The 20,220-nt window shown below is 54.5% G+C and overlaps 1 protein-coding gene across 1 annotated transcript in view; it reads right to left on the reverse strand.

The window, feature by feature from the left end:
• The window catches only part of CD99L2 (CD99 molecule like 2), a 124,081-nt gene extending 104,061 nt beyond the window's left edge, over nucleotides 1–20,020 (reverse strand). The window contains exon 1 of the mRNA XM_056130174.1: nucleotides 19,851–20,020. Coding sequence (XP_055986149.1) covers nucleotides 19,851–19,920 — 70 coding nt within the window. The 5' untranslated portion in view covers nucleotides 19,921–20,020. The remainder of the gene's footprint in view (nucleotides 1–19,850) is intronic.
• Between the last annotated feature and the right edge of the window lie 200 nt (nucleotides 20,021–20,220).

Genomic DNA, 20,220 nt, shown 5'->3' on the forward strand with positions numbered 1-20,220 from the left:
TCACTACACATCCCAGACCACAGTCCTCAGGCCAGATTAGTCTTTCCTAACCCCAGCAGGGTCCTTACTCAGTTACTTCTTTTGGGGTCATGACAGAGTTTGTCCACGATCATGCTCTTATAATATTATATTTCTTATGACGCTTAGCTTGTCCCTTTTCGATGCCGGGGTAGCTTACAGTTTGCCCTGGCTCCATCCAAGTCCCTCACTGGGACCCTCCTTCTGGGCGTGTTAGGAAGTAAGGGCAACTGAGGCTTAAGTCAAGTAAATATAGGTGCCAGGAGTGAATATTATTTGGAGTCAATGAACTCCCATGTTATAAAGCATAGCATCAACTGTCTTCCTGTGTCTATACAAAAAGGACATTGCTAAACCATGCAAAGGACATAAGGAAGGAGAAAAAGCTATATAGGATTATTAGTGCCTGATGGGATTGGGTGTGCCTCGGCAGCAGAGAGCACCATGATGGGTGCAACTCAGTAAACCTAAGCCCCCTCCAGGAGGAGCACTGTAGCACTGTCCTCCCATTGTTCATCGATTTGCTTGAGTGGGCACCAGTAACGTCTCCATCATGAGACTTGTTGTTACTGGTTTTGGCATATCGAATACCTCACGGAGAACTTGCCAGGCTCTGCCGTGCAGGCGGGATACTCTCGGTAGCTAGTCGGGCTCTCCAAGGGGGCAGAGGAACCGAACCCGGGTCGGCCACGTGCAAGGCAAACACCCTTCCCACTGTGCTATCGCTCCAGCCCAGCCCAGCAGGAGGAGCAAGGACAAACTAATGTTATCCAACAAACAATGAATAAACATTTTGTTTATATTGAAAGGTCTATGTCAGATCAGGTGTTTTTCTTAACATCCATAGGGATTTTTATTAACAATATTTTATTTCTTACTGCATATAATTAAGCAGCACACATAATATTATCAAACATAAAGCTAGGAGAGATAAGACAGTGGGTAGAGAACTTTTCTTGCATGCATGTTAAATCCCCAGCCCCTCATATGGTCCTCCTGAGTATCATCAGGATTGAACCCTGAGCACAGATCCAGTAGTAAGCCCTGAGTATGGTACATTCTAATCCCCCCAAAAGGTCCTGTTGGGGGGGGTTATATTTTAAAAAACAGGGAGTACCTGAGTATTGCCAGGTATGACCCAAAAACCAAAAAAATATTCTAACAGTAATAATGAGTAACTCAGGAGTAGATGGTAGTTCAGCACAACAAACCTATAAAGAAATACTGTTCTTTCTGCTTTAAACAGTGGGTCCAATGTTGTGTGCAATGAAAGGGCTTTGCCGAATAGGAAGGCAAGAGAGTGGAGCTGCTACACAAAGACCTTCTGCAGTCTGGAGCTGTAGATTCTGGAATGTGCCCTTCTGGGACCATGCCAAGCGCTCCGTTTGTGCATGTCTCTCCTTTTTATTGAATATACTCCAGGTCCCATGCCTTGTTTATCCAATCATCCATGGACAGGGACTTCAGTTGCTTCCACATGAGAACCACCATAAATAACAATGCAGTGAACTCTGGGGTCTAGAACATATTTGTGTATGCTCTGCATAGAATGTGGGGCTGTGGAATCACACAGTAGCTCTATCTTTAGCTCCTAGTGTGTGGGGGGTGGGGGGGTGGAAGGTCATACTTGACAATGCTCAGGGGTTACTCTGACTCTGAACTCAAGAATCACTCCAGGCAGTGTTCAGGGGACTATATGGGGTGACAGGGATCAACCCCTAGTTGGCCGTGTGCAAGGCAAATGCCCACTCCGCTGTACTATCACTCCAGCCCATATAAATATATAAGACACATATAATATACATCTTACATAGTATATGAGATATCCCTAATATATAATATATATCCCTTGTATACAAGATATCTCCCTGATACATATAATATATCCCTAATATATATATAATATACATTTTTTAAATTTTTTATTGAATCACCGTGAGATAGCACATTACAAAATTGTTCGTGATTGCATTTCAGTAATACAATGTTCCAAGACCCATTCCTTCACCAGTGTCATTTCCTAGCACCAGTGTCCTCAGTTTCCCTCTCACCCCTCAAGCCACCCCCCCACCCCAGCCTGCCTATATGGCAGGCACCTCTCCTCTCTCTCTCTTTCTCTTTCTCTCTCATTTTAGGCATTAAGGTTTTCGATACAGATGCTGAAAGCTTATCATGTATATCCCTTTACCTACTTTCAACACTTAGTTCTTGTCCAGAGTGATCATTTCCAACTAAAGGTAAAGGTAAAGGTAAAGGCCCTCCCGTTGATCATCGATTTGCTCGAGCGGGCCCAGTAACGTCTCCATTGGAGACTTTGTTGTTACTGTGTTTGGCATATCGAATACTCTCGGTAGCTTGCCGGGCTCTCCGAATTTAAATTATAAATAATTTATAACTTAATTATATACTTTATATTATAAAGGTAAAGGTAAAGGCCCTCCCGTTGATCGTCGATTTGCTCGAGCGGGCCCAGTAACGTCTCCATTGGAGACTTTGTTGTTACTGTGTTTGGCATATCGAATACTCTCGGTAGCTTGCCGGCTAGTATTATAATATTATACACACACACACACACACACATGTTAAGGATCACTCCTACTGGAATCAGGACCAAATGGGATGCCAGGGATCGAACCTGAGTCATCCACACGCAAGCATGCGCCTTACCACTATCTGGCCTATATGCAGCCTCATAAAGACTCTTCATTCAAAGCATGTTTCAAACTGGTTGCACCAAGTTCCATTCCTACCAGTAGTGCGCAATTCCTGGCTTTCCTCAACAACCTCTCCTACGCTTCCTCTTATGCGGCAGCTGATGTGAGTCATCTCACAGTTGTGTGGTGGTATGTCACTATAGCATTCATTTCCATTTCCCTTATGATCAGCGATCAGGAGCACTTTTGTAGGAATCCTGCTTAGAGGCCCTGCTCTCCTACCCTGAGAGGCTTCCTGGCCTTTCTTTGCCTTTGCTTTTTCTTCTCTTTGCCATTTGCTTAAGAGAATTTATTGAAATAAAATTTGTTCATAAAATAAGTTGAGCACTTGGTCCATACTTCTAATAGGCTGTCTCTTCATTCTATTTCTATTTCCTTTTCTACCAGTTTTGGGGGGGTCACACCCAGGAGTACTCCAGGCTTGTTCCTGCCTCTGTGCCCAGAGATCACTCCTGGCAGTGGTCAGAGGACTGTATGCCATGCCAGCAACTGAACTAGATTGGCCTAAACTCCTACACTACCTCTTCTATTCCTATTTGTCTTGACTTTTGCTGTATTAAGGCTTTCCAGTGTAACGTGCCAATGATCTATCTTGACTTTCACTCTCCTTACTATGGGGCTTGAGGTCCCCACTACATCACTAATGCTAATATCACAGCAAGCTTCCCCTCTGCTCTCTGTATGGCTTCGAGTTTTATGTCAGCCTTCCATCCATTTTCTGCCTGGAGGTGCCAGGGATCAAACCTAGGGCCTCAAACACACACGAGACAAGTGTTATGTTGCTGGGTTACATCCCCGGCATTTAAGTCATCTTGCCGAGTTTTGTACATGGGGTTAGGGGGTACCCTAGCTTCATTCTCCCATAGGTGACTGTCCAGTTTGCTTCATGCCAGTTGTTGAAGAGATGCTTCGTTGTGGCAGCAAAGCCAAGGACCATGAAGCAGGAGACTGACGCGGGTGCCAAGTGCGACATCAGTCCTCCGGGGGCGCATTCAAAAGCCAAAGGAAGAGGGGCTGGAGCGATAGTACAGCGGGTATGGTTTTGCCTTGTACACAGACGACCCAGGTTCAATTCCCAACATCCCATATGGTCCCCCGAGCACTGTCAGGAGAAATTCCTGATTGCATGAGCCAGGAGCTGTGGGCCCTGTGCATCGCCGGGTGTGACCCAAAAAGCATAAAATAAAAAGCCAGAGGGAGAAGGACAACTTCCAGAGGCCGTGCAGGAGCAGGCGGCAGATGGAGCCCACCTCCTGCCTGCCTGGGTTCACCGCCTCTCCTGGGGTCCCTGGCCCATGATCCTCACTGCCACTGCAAACTCAGCAGAGCTCTCCAGCGGCGGGGGCTGTGGCTTGTCCCAGACTTGCGTGTGCTGTGCTGAGCTGGTGGACAGCCACGGGCCCATCCTACGCAAGTGGACTCGGCCAAGCAGGGCACTGTGGCTGTGACCCTGGAGGCCACTGATGAGCAGAGCCTCAGGAACAGTGACCGGGCCCAGTGGGCAGAGGCCTGAGAGGGTGAGCAGGTGAGAGATAAGGCCATTAGCCAGTGGCCAACGGAGCAGGCCCTTCGGGGGCTTCCGAACATACACCTCACACACATGAGCACACAGGAGTGCACGGCCATGGGCAGGAGGCCAAGCAAGAGTTCGGGTTCTCCTAAGCTGCCATCCAGATGACAACCAGACGCCAGAGTGTTGTTTAATCCCTGGAGTGACAACGGAAGTGCTCCGTGTGGACGAGGCCCAGACTCACTGTGTTTGGTATCCCCCGCTTCCAAGCTCACGGGGTCATGGGCAGGATTCAACGCCTGGCAGCATCGGCCCCACTAGCAGCAGGGTGGGTGCAGGCCCAGAAGCAACAGGCAGCCCCCTGGTCCAAGGGCCACTGCCGGGAACACAGCTGAGTTGAAAAACCTCCCCGTTAGGAAGCAGGGAAATAGCTGTGGCTAAAAGCACCAGCCTTGCAAGAGTGAGGGAGTAAGTCCCCTTCCCGGGGATGCTCACGAGCACCAGGGGTCATTCTGGTGACTCCACTGTCTGTGACCCCCAGCGTCACAACGGAGCGTGAGGTCTCAGGCGCAAAGCCAGGGGTGCGCAACTTCCCGTAAGTACAAATGAAAAGATCTGCAGGGCTGGAGAGATCACGCAAGAGCTGAGGCACATGGGTGGCATGTGGCCGACTCTGAGTCAATCCCGGGCACCACAGGGTCCTCTGAGTACCACTAGGTGCAGCTCTGATGCCCCCGAGCACCACCAGGTATAGCCCTGGAAGCCCTTCCACACTGCCAAGGCGGCCTGGGTCATCCCTGGTACCACAGAATCTGACAGGTGCCGCATCCTCAGGCCCATCCTGTCAGGAACCCATCAGCGTGGTGGGCTGAGAATTGCCAGAGCAGAAGGCCCAGCCCTCCTAGACTCCACCTGGGAGGGCCCCATCCCAAAACATGGGGTGCAAGCCCTGTGACCAAGAGGGAGGCCCCGCCGCTGTGAGGCAAGCGCGGCTGTGAACACCCCAGCAACTCTGGGACCGACAAGCCAGAATGCAAACAAGCCAACACAGCCGAGAGAGCCCCCACCGAGCTCGCGTGCAAGCTCCACAGTGAAAGTGTGTAGCCCCCTGGGGGGCGGTAACTGTGGTCAAGTGTGCAAGTACCACAATCAGACGTGTGACCCTGGTCGTCACAACCAGAGCAGCAACAAAGGGCAGGGAGAGGCAGAAATCAAACACCCTCTTGAGAGAGAAGAAAAGCACCGGCCATACAGGCAGGCGGGGGGGGGGGGGGGGGCGGGGGGGGTGATGGGAGGGAACCTGGGGACACTGGTCCTGGGAAATGCACGCTGGCAGAGGGACGGGGGTTGGAGCACTGTAGGACTGAAACCCAATCATGAGCAGCTTTATAGGGGCCTATTTCACAGTGATTCAATAAAAGTTTTAAAATGTATTTAAAAAAAAACAGGGGCTGGAGAAATAGCACAGCAGGTAGGGTGTTTGCCTTGCACGCAGCCGACCTGGGTTCGACTCCCAGCATCCCGTATGGTCCCCTGAGCACCGCCAGGAGTAACTCCTGAGTGCAGAGCCAGGAGGAACCCCTGAGCATCGCCAGGTGTGACCCAAAAAGCTCTGTCACTGTCACTGTCCTCTCGTTGTTCATCGATTTGCTCGAGCAGGCCCAGTAATGTCTCCGTTTTGAGACTTGTTACTGTGCTTGGCATATTGAATACATCACGGGGAGCTTGCCAGGCTTTGCCGTGCGGGCGAGATACTCTCGGAAGCTTGCTTGCCGGGCTCTCCGAGAAGGGCGGAGGAATCGAACCCGGCTTGGCAGGACTGGTTGCGTGCAAGGCAAACGCCCTACCGCTGTGCTATCCCTCCATACCACCCTGAACGCGCCTGATCTCGTCTGATCTCGGAAGCTAAGCAGGGTCGGGCCTGGTTAGTACTTGGATGGGAGACCCAAAAAGCAAAAAAATTAAAAAATTAAAAAATAAAAAAACCCTCTTGAAAACACCAAAGAACCAACAAGATGGTAACAAGAACTAGAACAAGGCCCCAGCAATTTCCCACCCCGGGAAATAAATGCAAAAGCAGCGCACAGCACGGCCGGCACGCTGCCACGAGAGCACGTGCTAACCTGGACAGGCCTCTGCCAGCATCTTATCAACCTCTCAAAGCAGGAAAAGGGGCCCTGAGTCCATGCCTCTGGCCACCTAAATTGAAGACTCTGAGCCGAAAGACTCTGGCCCCATCGCTATTGGGGGTAATGGGACAAAGTTGCAGCTCCACTTCAACTTCCGGAGGGCTACGAGACACACTGACTTGGTACTCGCAGAAGCAAAGGGGCCACGTTAGACCCCGGGCTGATGAGAGAGGACATCAGCTAGGGCACTTGCCTTGCAAGTGGCTAACCCAGTTTCTATCCCTGGCACCCATATGGCCCCCCAAGCCTGCCAGAATCACCCCTGAGCACTACCAGATATTGTCCACACACACACACACACACACACACACAAACACACACACAATTTTAGGTGCTTCCTGGTTAGGAACGTTCCAAGGATTTTTTTTTTTTGCTTTTTGGGTCACACCTGGTGATGCTCAGGGGTTACTCCTGGCTCTGCACTCAGGAGTTACTCCTGGCGGTGCTCAGGGGACCATATGGGATGCTGGGAATCGAACCCGGGTCGGCCGCATGCAAGGCAAACGCCCTACCCGCTGTGCTATCTCTCCAGCCCTATTCCAAGGATTTTAATATCAAACATCTGTTTCTCAGCAAGAAACTAAACTTCGGAGTCCCGCATATGTATATGTCGAGAACAATGAGCAGTACCGAGTGAAAAATACCCAAGTCCAGGGGCCGTGGAACTAGTGCAGAGAGTAAGGTGCTTGTCTTATGATTAGCCAACCTGGGTTCGACCCCTGGCACCTCATATGGTGGTCCCCTGCGGCCACCAGGAGTGATCTCGGCGCGCAGAGTCAGCAGGAAACCCTGAGCACCACCAGGAAGTGGCCCCCAAAAGAAAACCAACAAAATAATAACCAATTACAGGCGGAAAGAAAGCAGGATCCGGGAGATCCGTCAAGAAAGAATGGCAGGGTCAGAGAGACAGCTCAGAGTGCTGGAGTGTATGTCTGCAGCTAGGAGACCTGGGTTGAAATCTCGACACCACACGGTCCATCTGGTACTGCCGTGAGTGACCCCCAAGCACAGAGCTGGGAGGAGCCCCCAGACACTCGCTAGATGAATCTCCAAACAAAAGAAACAGAAAACAAAATCCAAAAGATGAACCGAAGTTGGCCACGCCATTCCCATTAAAGAATTAGATTCGATAGTAACATATGGCAAGCTCCTCAAACTCATTAGAAAATGGACAGATAACAAACGAAACCGTAATACTATAAATCTGCAAAACCCAGCAGTTTACGGTAACCTTAGACATCAACAGCCGGTGTGAGAAAGACTGAAACAAAACACACAAGCCCAGAAAGTGTCCAAGCAACGTGGAAGACGGCGCGGCAACTCCTACTAGCTAAAGGGACGGACACCACAAAGGCCAGAAATTTGAGTCCTAAGTGTATCCTATACCAGTATCCTCATGCTTCCTGGCCTTTCTCTGCAGATACAAATATTTAGAATCCCAGAGATTTTGTCTAGGGAGGTTAAATCCCTTGCCATTTACATCAGCCTCTAAAATGATATTAAAACTCACCAACCAGGGGGGCAGAGAACGAGGCCACGCAATGGAGCACAGCTTCTAGCATGTCAGCTGTAGCCCCAACAGCCTGAGCACTGCTCCAGGGGCCCTACCACCACTAGTTGTGGCCCCCATGAATTTTTTAAAAACACAGAGAACTTGGGGTGATTGTCGGGGAGATGGGGTCACGGGGTGGTGGGCCTGGACATGGGAACACTGTATGCCTGAAACCCTATTTTAAACAACTTTATCAATGTTTGTGTCTAAAGAAAAAATTTAAAAGCACAATATAGATTTCAAAAACACAGTCCTTTCACCTCCGCAGCAATGACATACGATAGGTCTCACCTCTGGCTAACGCCACTGTACCCTCGTGAGAAAAGACAAGATCATAATATTACCGTGCAAAGAGCTAAACCTTGCGGGAATGGGGCTGGAGCGATAGCACAGTGGGGAGGGCGTTTGCCTTGCACGCGGCTGACCGGGGTTCGAGTCCCAGCATCCCATATGGTCCCCTGAGCACCGCCAGAGGTAATTCCTGAGCGCAGAGCCAGGAGTGACCCCTGTGCATCGCCGGGTGTGACCCAAAAAGCAAAAAAAAAAAAAACTTGCGGGAAAAGGCTTAGAAGCCTTCCTGGGGTCCCCATGAGCACGTCCAAGACAAGGTGCCACATTAAGCGAAACGAGTCAGAAAAGATGAACACCAGATGTTCTTGCTTATACCCAGCGCATAAAGAAACTGGGAACGGGATTCAAAAATCCCCAATGCAGACAATCCCTGAGACCTGATTGACAGAACCTGAAATAAGGCGGGGAGGGGTGGCAGGAGTCGGGGGTGGGGGGATGTGGGAAGCAGAGTGAAAGGAACCCCCAAAATTAGGGCAGCCCTGCGGTCGGATACTGGAACCAACCCAAATGCGCATCAAGAGGAGAGCGCATTAAATTGAAAAAAAAAAAGCTTGCGGTATATTGATACAAATGAATGAAAATGAAATACAAACAACATCATTAGCAGAGCTGGGATAGGCAAGTCACAGAAGACCATAATATGGTGCCATTCCATTTCCACCAGTTTTGAGGCGATGTTATTTGGGGCACATGCATAATTAATAGAAATCCAGCCTAGAAGGGCAGGCAGGATAATCACGCAGAGCAAGGAGACAGCGTCAACCTCAAGCGAGGGCCGGGAAGCAGGAGGGGGCTGACCCGGGTTCCATCCCCAGCACCCCATATGTTTTCCCAAGCCCCTGCTGAGTGTGTGCGCGCCCCCTCCCCAAATAAAACCATACAAAAAAATCAGGTGAGGGGTGGCCCGGCGAAGGGAGGGTGCGATCGGGAGGCGCAGTGGAGGTCACCCTCACGCTGCCAACCTCCTATTTTCCTACCTGACGGCAATGACAGATTTGCGCTTTTTCTCCCTTTTCATTCAAAGCCTTGCAGGCTTCGCGGGATTGATGTCTTATTTCACAACAAAGGGGGAAAGTCAGCTCGATCGCTTGACGCCAATAATGTGAAATACGTATTTATACCGATGAAAATATTCAAAGACTGTAATCGGATATGTTTGCCGTGGCTAATCCTGAATTATAGGGTTGGCCTTTCCTGTTTTCTAATTCCAAAATTTTCTATGACACACATGGTAAACACCTGGAAGTGTCAGACTTTATTATATATTCTGGCCTACTGGAGGGAAGATAATTTTCTCTTATTGCCCTCGAATCTGCATCCCCAATTACTAATGACACTGGACAACTAACATAAAAGTGATGCTGGGTTTTATTTCTTCTTTGACAAATTGCCTTAGCTGGCCAACGCTTGCCCTCATTCTTCTGTGTAAATTCATTTTTTCCCCCCACTGGTTCTCAGAAAATCAGTAAGAGGCACTGAAAATAAACATAAGGTCACCATCTAAATTTGAAGTTTATAATGACCAAGACAAGATGGGTAAGACGAGTCATCTAAGAATCTGTGCAGACAATAAGCCTGGAGCAAATTAGGAGGCGCTCAAGGCTCAGAAGGCCAAGGATGCATTCTTTTTTTTCCCCCTTCTTGGATCACACCCAGCGAAGCTCAGGGGAATCTCTCCCGGCGGTGGCTTGGAGGACCATATGGGATCCTAGAGCTAAAACCCGGATTGGCCACAAGCAAGGCAAATGTCCTCCCCACGATACTATCGCTCTGGCCCCCCAAGGATGCATTCCTTTTTTCCTTTTTGGATCACACCTGGCATTGCACAGGGGTTACGCCTGGCTCATGCACTCAGGAATTACTCCTGGCGGTGCTCAGGGGACCATATCGGATGCTGGGAATTGAACCTGGGTCGACCGCGTGCAAGGCAAACGCCCTGCCTGCTGTGCTATCGCTCCAGCCCTAAGGATGCATTCCTAAGGGGGCTGGAGTAGAAATGAATCCACCAAGACTGGCTGTGAGCTGTGACACACCTGTCTTGTGACCATGTGACAGTGACTGAAAACTTCAGTGAGTCAAGGTCTCTCTATAGCAATGGCCTTGGCCTTTGGCCACAGTGTACCCAGGGCACATTGGGCAATGCCTGGAGCCATTTGGAGTTGGCATGACAGGAGGGGGAGGGGAGGCAGAGAAGCCGCCTGCAATGCTCCAAGCAGGAAACCTACGCAAAGAAAGTCGCTCCAGCTCCTACGACCTCAGTGCTGATCTTCGGAGCCAAGTAGCCCGAATCCTGCTGCTGACAACAGTGACATCCTGGGAAGGCACAGGCCTGGAGCAAAGACATTAACCAGGACAACATCCAAGCCTAGTCTTACCTCACGGAGAACTTGCGAACACAGAAGAGTGTGCTCTAACCACAAGAAGCAGCCAGCACCGGCCAGGAGAACAGAAGATGCCGCATCTCACTGGGCACCCGGAACTGCAGCCGAGGCGGGCGGCAGTGAGAAATTGTGTTGGCAGACCCTGCACGCTCTCCCACCAAGGGAGGCATCAGGTACTGCCTTGAATCTGGACAATCTCTCAATGGTTCCTAGGCCACAAAAGTGATGCTGTGTGGGCTTTTGCCATCTCCCCCAGAGAATTAAGATCAAGCATCCCGCCAAAGCCTGGATGGACACAGATGCTTTCAGCCGCGCTCTCGCCACACACACAAAGGGCTAAAAACCCCAATGTCCATCCACCGAAGGACCAAAGGACCGACGAGTCAAGGGTGGTCTCTGCATACGGTGAGCCGAACACTCAGCCTTAAAGAGCAATAAAGCAGTGATCCACACTACAACCAGACGAATCCCAAAATCGTCCCACTAAATTAAGAGAAGCCAGTCACAAAGATCTGACCAAGTCCGAGCCTCTAGGCAGTACAGGCCAAGCAGAGTGCCCGGAAGCAGACGCAGTGCAGGGAGCAGAGGTCAGGGAAGTGAGTGCCCCACAGGGACAGGCCTCTGTTGGAATGATGGACAGTTCGGAACACCATCGTTCTTTTTTTTTTTTTTTTTTTTTTTTTTGCTTTTTGGGTCACACCTGGCGATGCTCAGGGGTTACTCCTGGCGGTGCTCAGGGGACCATATGGGATGCTGGGAATCGAACCTGGGTCGGCTGCATGCAAGGCAAACGCCCTACCCACTGTGCTATCTCTCCAGCTCCTGGTACACCATCGTTCTGATGGCCTCACAACATAGTGAACATACTTATGCCACCAATTGGACACTTGAAACTAGTCCTGTGACAGGTTCTGTGCGTGTTTGCCCCAGGGCCCGAGCCATAGTACAACAAGCAGGGCGTTTGCCTCACCTGTGGCCAATCCAGGTACCACTCCCCACATCCCATAGGGTCCCCCCAAGTCTGAAATCCCAGAGTGCAGAGTCAGGAGTCACCCCTGGGCACTGCTGGGTGTGCCCCAATAACCAAGTTTCCAAAATAAAGGTGATGGCCACCTCTAACTGCGCACTGGAACACTTAAGCACAGTGGCCCAGGGGCTGGATAGTACGGCAGGCAGAGCCCGCCCCACTGCAGGGACATTCCATATGGTCCTCTAGCACTGCCAGGAGTGACCCCTAGGCATCAGAGGCGGTGGCCCTCCCAAACAAAATGAGCAGAGTCCTCGGGACCACGAAGGGCAATACAAGCCCCAGGCTGAGCCCAGCCTTTCAAACATGTGCGTGGAGACGCTTCCAGATGATTCCAACCGTGGAACTCCCTAGCTGCATTCCTGGACTTCGGGGGAGCACAGCACAGCACTCCCCGGTGTTCTGATCATCAGCGTGTGTCACAATGAATGCTCGGGGGATTTGATTTTCTTAGACGGGGTGTTCCCCGGCAGTGCTCAGGGGACCCATAGCATGACCCCGCCCCGAGATTCTGAACCAATCAGGCTAGACGTTCAATGTCAGGGACCAAGCAGGGCCTGCCTGGTCCTAGGTGGGGGTCTCCAAGCCCACACCCAGCAGTGTTGGGGGTAAGGGGTGGCGAAAGTGGCGGCAGGATGGAAGCAACCAGAGTGAACTGCATTCAAAGCGAATACCTGTCTCCCTGTGCTATCTCCCTGGCCTTAAGGGGCTAATGTTTAACCCCTTAAGTTAGCACAGGAGTTGATGACACACAGGAACAGGCGACAAAGCAGCTTTCAAGAGGAAAGCACCTTCCAGGCAGACACCTTCCACGGAGCACTTTCCACGGAGCCTCAGCCCTGGGCTGGAAGCACCGTGAGCCCCGGAGCGGCCCCCGCCCTTGTATCCACGGCAGCCTGCACTCAGGCAGCCCTGAGCAGCTGCATCTAAGCCTGCTCCCTGCCAGCTGCCGGCCCCTGCCACTCAGACACACGCCATGGGCAGGGCGTCCTGTGCCTGCTGACTTCCTCCTGAGTCCCGGCCAGGGGCCCCGCTAGAGTCCCAGCATCCTCGGCCAGCGGGGACACCTGGCAGCCTGGCTCGTGAGCCAAGCCTGGGCCATTTTAGAAGCATCGGTGGCACCGTGACCTACGCCAGCGCCTCATTTTTTTCTCGGAGATTCCAAAGGCCTCATTTTTTTCTCGGAGATTCCAAAGGCCCAACCCGCACAGCCACCCAGCGCTCGGGGCCATGCCCTGCGAGCAGAGTCTGAGGCCCGAGCTTAGCCACCAGAGGCAGAAGCATCATCTTGGAAGGTGGGTGTCTCCTGGCGACGGGATGTTGACGCTCTCCTCCCCTCTTCCGTGGCCTGCAGGGCTCTTGCCTCCTGGCTGCTGTGCTCTGCGGGGACAGGGAGCCCCTCCTCCTGCTGACCTCCCTTAGCCCTGCCCCTATTCTGTCAACAGGCCTTTCATTTCCCGCCCTGTCACTCTGTCCCCTCCCTTCCCGGCTTTGTCTCCACTGGCCAGGTGCCGGCCCTGGTGACATCAGGTTTGTCAAGGGAGGGGGGGGGGGGTTACCACCTGCAGCTGTAAGGAGGGAAAGAAATCAGGAGCCAGGATGCCAGGCGAGGGGGCGGGGAGGGGGCGGGGAGAGAGGTGTCGGTGCAGGCAGAGTCGCCCTGAGGCTGGTATGGGAAACAGGGAGCAAGGCGGGGTGGCTGTCCAGCAAGAATCCAGTTGGACACAGTTCCAAGAGCCCTGGGATCAGGGAAGGGGAGAGAGGGCTTCTGAGGGAGGGAGCGGCCCCGCAGTGTCAGATGACTCCCGGGATGAGCAAAGCTGCCAAAGACAAAGGCCACCAGTGACCCTGGGCAAGAGGCTGAAAGTTGCCGGTGGGAATCGAGGCCTGGGCGGAAAAGAAGGGAAGCCCCAAATCCCAAGGAGTGAAAAGATGCAGTGAAAGAGTTTGCTTGTTGGTTTGGGCTGGAGGGATGCAGCCGAATGGTCAAGACCGTGAACCCAGGCCGGCCAGGCCGGAGCCGAGGTTGCTAACAGCTGACTGCGCCCCACCTGTGCACTGGCGGCGCCAGTTCGGTCAAGTCCACGGGGCTGACGCCTCACACGGCAACGGGCCTGGCCCTAACAGTGCAGGGCAGGGCGCGGGGAAGACAGGCCCTTGCTCACGCCGCCACTCCCCCTCCCACCCCCGGTTACCGGAAGCAGCCACGAGACCCACGGAGCCACCTGTGCCTTTGATGGAACCTCGCCCCTGGCCTCACAACGCCAACCAGAGTTGGCTGAGCCCTATGCTGAGTTTTCTCTTGTTTGAAATTTAGGGGCCACACCTGGCAGAGTCTGGGGGTGGGGGCCAGGCAGCGTTGCGGGCTCACATCCTGGCCTCCCCCATGCAAAAGGCGCCTTCGGTCCACTGAGTCAGCTCCTTAAACAGAGGCATGCAGCAAAAGTCGCAGGACTCGGACTTCATGCAGCAAAAGTCGCAGGACTCGGACTTCGGAGACGCCGAGAAAACCCAGGGAGCTCAAAAGTGGCCCGGCCGGCGCTGAAGGGGAGGTTCAGCATAGCCCCATCCACGGGGCCAAGGGCCGGCAAGGGTGGCAGGAGACCCCGACATGCCCTGCCTGGCCATCGGGACTGGATGGCTAACTTCTCGGGGAGCGGGAAGCTGTGTCTTCCGCGGGGGCCACAGGCCATCTCCCCGAGCACCCTCACCCTCTCGGCCATCCATCACTGATGAAGGCGGCCCAGAAGACTCTCCCCTCCACCCGGAGCCTAACAGTACCAGGCTTCGGAGCTGGCCACGAGGACACCTTCGGGAGACCCTGCTGGCCCTGGCTCCTGTCAGAGTCTCCTGCCCACTGTGCTTCTGGGGGGTTGTCCACTGTCACATGCCAAACAGGAGGGGCCTTCCAGCACACCTGGCTGAGCTCCACCTGGGACAGCACAGTGACCACGAACCCGACACCCCCACGCACCGCAAGCGCCACAGGGGAAGATGTTCGAGAACCACAGGTGAGAGTGGCCACACAGCCGGACACGCAAAACAGCTGGGATGGCCAGACAGTGGACACACACACCCGCGACAAAACCACCAGGCCCCACACCACTTCCTCGCCGCCACCAGAGAGGGTGAAAGGCCTCTTTGTCCTCAGAGGTGCCACCTGCTCTGAGGAGCACTGAGGTTGACTCTTGGGTATGGGTAGATCACTGTCCTGGCACATATGAGAGATCCCAAGTTCCATGATGGCACCACAGAAAAAATAATTAAATTTTTTTTTTCCCGCTCTTCGGGTCTCCCAAAGAGGAATCGAAAGATTCCTATGCTTGGAGTATCTCGCTTCACTCAAGTGAGAAAAAGAATTCGGAGTTCCGATCTCCAACCTCCGTCAACAGTCAAGAATCGGGGACATTGTCTCGTTTGCCAAAGCATCGAAAATCAGATGGGCTGGACACGTAATGCGATTTGGAGACGACCGCTGAACTAGAGCCATTACCGACTGGATTCCACGGGATGTCAAAAGATTGTGTGGCCGCCCACCCACAAGATGGTCAGGCTTCTTCGTCAAGACCCTGAACGATCAGTGTGAGGCTCTTTGTGCTCCTAGATCGAGCAGATGCTGTTAGGCTACACTAGCACGCGACAGGGATGAATGGAGACATTACTGGCACCTGCTCGAGCCAATCGATGAGTAACGGGATGTCAAGTGATCAAGTCGAGTGAATATTTTTTTATTTTGTTTTTGGGGCTCCACCCGGCTTGGTCAGGGCTTACTCCTGTCTCTATACTCGGGGATCACTCTGGAAGGCTTGGGGAGCCTTAAGGCCTACCGAGATCCTCCCCAGGTCGGCACACGCCTCCCACTCTGTGCTCCCTCTCCAGCAGCTCCCTCCTTTCTTGTTCTTTTTATGGGGGAGGTTTTTTTTTTGTGGGCACACTCTGCAGTGCTCAGAGATTACTCTTGCTGATGCTCAGGGTTCATTCCTGGCAGTGCTCTGGCAACTCTATGGGGTGCTTGGCATTGAACCCAGTCACATGCACAGCACGTGACCTACCTGCCAGCTAATCTCCCGGGTAAATCATCAACCACCTAAAGTAGAGCTCACTGGTGTTGGCAATGATGCCAGGGGTTGGGGGAGTGGGGAGAAAGGGCCACAGAGCCAACCCCATGGGGTGACACTCCAAGCCCGGGAGTGCAGGGGGCCAGTCACTCTAGTGTACTGTCTCTGAGGCACAGTCCACAGAGGAGCCAGAAAATGGAAGTCAAGCCCCCCCCCCCCCAGAACTTTCCAGACCTCAGGTGGGTGAGCTGCAGCAATTCGGCTCAGTCAACCCCGTTGGGACCCTCTGCAGACCCAGGAACCTAAGGCAGCCTGGAGAGCAGCCTGGTGCCCCCCGCCCGAAGCCCACCGCAGCCACTTGTTCCCTTGGTTCGACTGACATCACACCCTGCTGGTCTGGGTTTGGGTTTTGTGTGGTGCATGGGTTGGCATCAGGGGCCGCACACCCCCCCCCTTCCAAGAGGTCCCCTAAACGCAGCGCTGCTGAAAGCACAGTGCCAAGGGCCAGAGTGACAGGACACTTGCCACGAACACGGCCCACCCAGGTTCCACCCCAGGTACCCCCACACGGTGCCCGAGCCCGCCCGGAGGGATCCCTGAGCACAAAGCCAGGAGGAACCCCTGAGCACAGTCAGGCGTGGCCTTACACAAACCAAAACGCACACGTGTCCTGCGGAATGAATGTCATTAGGTTTGGGGGGAAGATCCCCAAAAGTGACACGGGAGAGTGGCAGAGCTGTCCATCCAAAGCCCGGACTCGGCATCCCTTGAAGCAATGAGATCCACAACCACTGAACTTTGCAACGTGACGGGCAAGGTGGCAGGTGGCGTGGGGGAGGGCGCATGGGGGCACGGGGGGGGGGGGGACAGAGAAGCTGACACTGATGGTGGGATCTTGTGGCTCAGACTCAACGATCAGTAACTGGCAACCACGGTTCGGTAACAAAATTCATGCTTTCCAGTGCACACAAAGCCAGCACCCTAACTACAACTCACCCTCCTAAAAAGCAGGCAACTCGGCACTGCTCAGAACAGTCGCCAAGCTGGGCTGCTCTGACCTCTCTAGCTCCAGAACATTCCCATCACCCCCATCAGCTATCATTCCGCCCCCCCCAACCCCCGCGCCCTGGTAATCACAAAGCACTTTCTCTCTCCGGATGTGCCACTCGGATGTTTCCGATAAGCAGAATCACACAAAAGGTGGCTTTCTGCCGCTGGCCTCTCTCACCCGGCATGCATTCAAGGTCAGCTTGTGTTGTCTATTGGGGGGGGCGGGTTCCGCCCAAAAGGCTTCAGACCTCACTCAGTCTGTGCAGGTCTTCCCCCATTAGCTCAGGAACTGTGTTGGGCGGGGAATCAATGGGGGCCTCAGAACTGCAATCCAGGCCTGGCTGCGGGCCTCTGAGCCCTCCCCAGCCTTCCACCATTTGCCTGTTCTCTAGCGTGACTCTTCCATCTTAGTCCAGGCCCACAACTGCCTCCACTCACTCATCTAACCCTACCGAGCACCCCGCGGGGTGAAGGGCATCGAGATTCCGGTGTTATAGATGAGGAAATGGAGGCACTGGGCATGCGTGGGACTTGCCTGTGGTGGTGACAGGCTGGCAAGGAGAAGCAGCTAATTGTCACCAGCCTGCCACACTCCTCACTGCTCTCCCCTGCCAGTCCCAGGAGGCACCTGCCTCGACACACAGGCTTTGGTGAGTGAGAGCAATCTCGGCACCCCAAAGCTCTCTGGACTGCACGCTTTGTAGCAGAGAAATGCGTCTCTGCCCATTAGTCTTCAAGGCCATTAGGGACATCAGGACAAGGGTGTCAATAACGGAGGGTGGGGGGACCAAGATAATAATGGAGGGAGGGAGCCGAGAGAAGAGACAGGTTGAGCACAGGGCTGGCACTGGGAAAATGGAGCCCTGTTATGAGGGCTGGAGCGATACCACAGTGGTAGGGCGTTTGCCTTACAAGCGGCCAACAGGGTCGACCCGAGTTCGATTCCTCCACCCCTCTTGGAGAGCCCAGCAAGCTACCGAGTGTATCTCACCCACACGGCAGAGCCTGGCAAGCTCCCCGTGACATGTTCGATATGCCAAACACAGTAACAAGTCTCACGATAGAGACGTTACTGGGCCCGCTCAAGCAAATCGATGAACAACGGGAGGACCGTGACCGTGACTGTGACTGTTATGGCCTCAAAGAGCAGCTCATGGTTCTGTGGGCACACGCAGGCAGGAAAGTGGGCCTCTGTGCTCTCGGCTATGTGTACTGGGGTCCCAGCTGAATGAGACCCCCAAGAGCGGCTACAGTGTTGGGGTCTCTGTGGGGTTCACTCACTTGGCCAGGGGTTACATTTCCCAGGCAGGGTCTTCTGGGACTCATGGCCCTTTGTGGGGGGCTTAAACGCACCGGGCTGCGGTGTGGCCAGAAACTATTTAAGGTTCCAGGGAGAGCAGAGAGCAGAGCGGCCAGGATTCCGTGCTGTGCATGTGCTACACCAGGGATTTGAACCCACGACCTAACGCGTTCAAGGCAGCACTGTGAGCTGGCCCCTCCTCCTCACTTGCAGTGTCCGTACCAGCCTGAAGCCTTTCAGGAGAAGGGCTTTGAGGGGTGGGGGCCTTCCAAGCAAGGCACAGGGGATGTGGGGTGCACAGGGCCACTGTCAGTCCGCCAGTGCCTCCGTGCTCAGGCCCGGGGATGAGATGTGGGGACAGGGGGCTCCATGCTGGGGACCAGATGCAGGCCCTCAGCACTATCCCTTTTCTAAGGGCTTTTTCTTCCCCTGCCAAATGTTCCCTCTCAGTGCACACCAGCCAACCAAATGACTCTCCACTTGTCCACAAAGGCATCCGAGTCGAAACCTTTTTCAGTGCAAAGAGGAACATGAAACAGAAAAATTCAACAGCTGTAACTTGCTCTCATTTTCCGTCACGGCGTGAATATGGTGCAGGCTGCAATGTTTGAGTTCATTTACCACCACCTCCAGGACGCCAGCCAGGAGTGCTCCCTCAGGGCAGAGTCCTAGTTCTGTTACAGCTACATCATCAGTGTCTAGAACTGCACCTGGGCCCTTAGGAGAATGTCAAACAGGTCATCTGCCATCCCCCCCTCCCCCAGTCTGGAGACCAAGCCGAGACTTGCCCAGCAGGACCCCCTCTCCTCATCCTTTCCCAACATGCCCTGGGGAGAAGCACTTCTCAGCGTGCCGGGAGATGTAGCACAAATCGCACCCAAACTGGGTGCTACGACAGTTTTGCTGAGCTCATGTGTTTCTCGCTGGTGAATCCGCCTTCCTTGTCAGGAAGCGCCGTGCACGATTCCGGGTATAATTAGCGTTTTCTTCAACCCCTTTCTGGGCGTCGATATAAATAAGTGTAAGAAGATTCCGCTGCTACACTTTGAAGACCCTATTTTTAACTCCGAGCTGCGTATGTTCTAAAAGATGCTTCTCAAACACGAATGTTGGGGGGGGGAGGGATGGCGATCATGGAGAAAACGCAGCATCTCACTTAGTAGGTCAGGGACGGGCCTGAGAGGCTGCCGCGCCCTGGACCACACCAGGAGGAGTGACTGGCCAGGATGTCTCTCTCCCATCCTTGGCCACCTAGCCCCAAAGGCTGGACAGCGAGGGGAGTCGGGGGGGACGCCAGCCGGCACCTAAGGCCCAGCCAGCCCATCCTGCACGTCCCCATCACCCGCAACCCCGCGGGCGCGGCCGCCGCAGGTGCCCCAGATGGCCTGGCCGCTGCCTTCAAGGTTCTCCCAAAGGCAACGTGCGGGCACAGCTGTCGGGCCCGGGCGGTGCCCCCCGGCCGGCCCGGGCGTCCCACTCAGGGGCCACCCCGCTGGCGATCCGCGGGACCCCGCGGCTCCGGGGTCGCGCGCCCACCCCCGCGCCCCGCACGGCCCCGCACGGCCCCGCCCGGCCGCCCGCAGCGTCCACCGCAGGCCCGTGGAGGCGGGGGACAGGCCGCTCATGCGCACCACGGCGCCGCGCCCCCCGCCCCGCGGGCCCACAGGGCGGGGTCCCCGCGCGCCCCGCCGCCACCTTACCTCTCGGGACCACCGCGGCCAAGGACACGGACAGACAGACGGCGACGAAGGCCACGCGCCAGGCCCGCATGGTGGCGACGGGGCGGAGGGGCCCAGAGGCCACAGTGAGCACCAGCGCGCCGGAGGGGGCGCTCGGGGCGGGCGCGGCGGGGGCGGGGCCGGGGGAGGAGCCAGGCCCGCCGCAAGGGCCACGCCCCCAGCGCTGGCCCCGCCCCCGCCCCGTCCCCATTGCTGGGCGCCTTCTCCGGGCCACGGGAAGCGCCTGCAGCTGGGGGCGGGGCCACTAGTCCAGGGGGCGGGGCGGGGCGGGGCCAGAGCCGGCTCACCGCCCTCCCGGCCTTTCCCACCGGGTCGCGGCCACCGAAGTGCC

Source organism: Sorex fumeus, unplaced genomic scaffold (genome assembly GCF_029834395.1).
Source record: "Sorex fumeus unplaced genomic scaffold, SorFum_2.1 ptg000075l, whole genome shotgun sequence".
In the NCBI taxonomy this organism is placed as follows: domain Eukaryota; kingdom Metazoa; phylum Chordata; class Mammalia; order Eulipotyphla; family Soricidae; genus Sorex; species Sorex fumeus.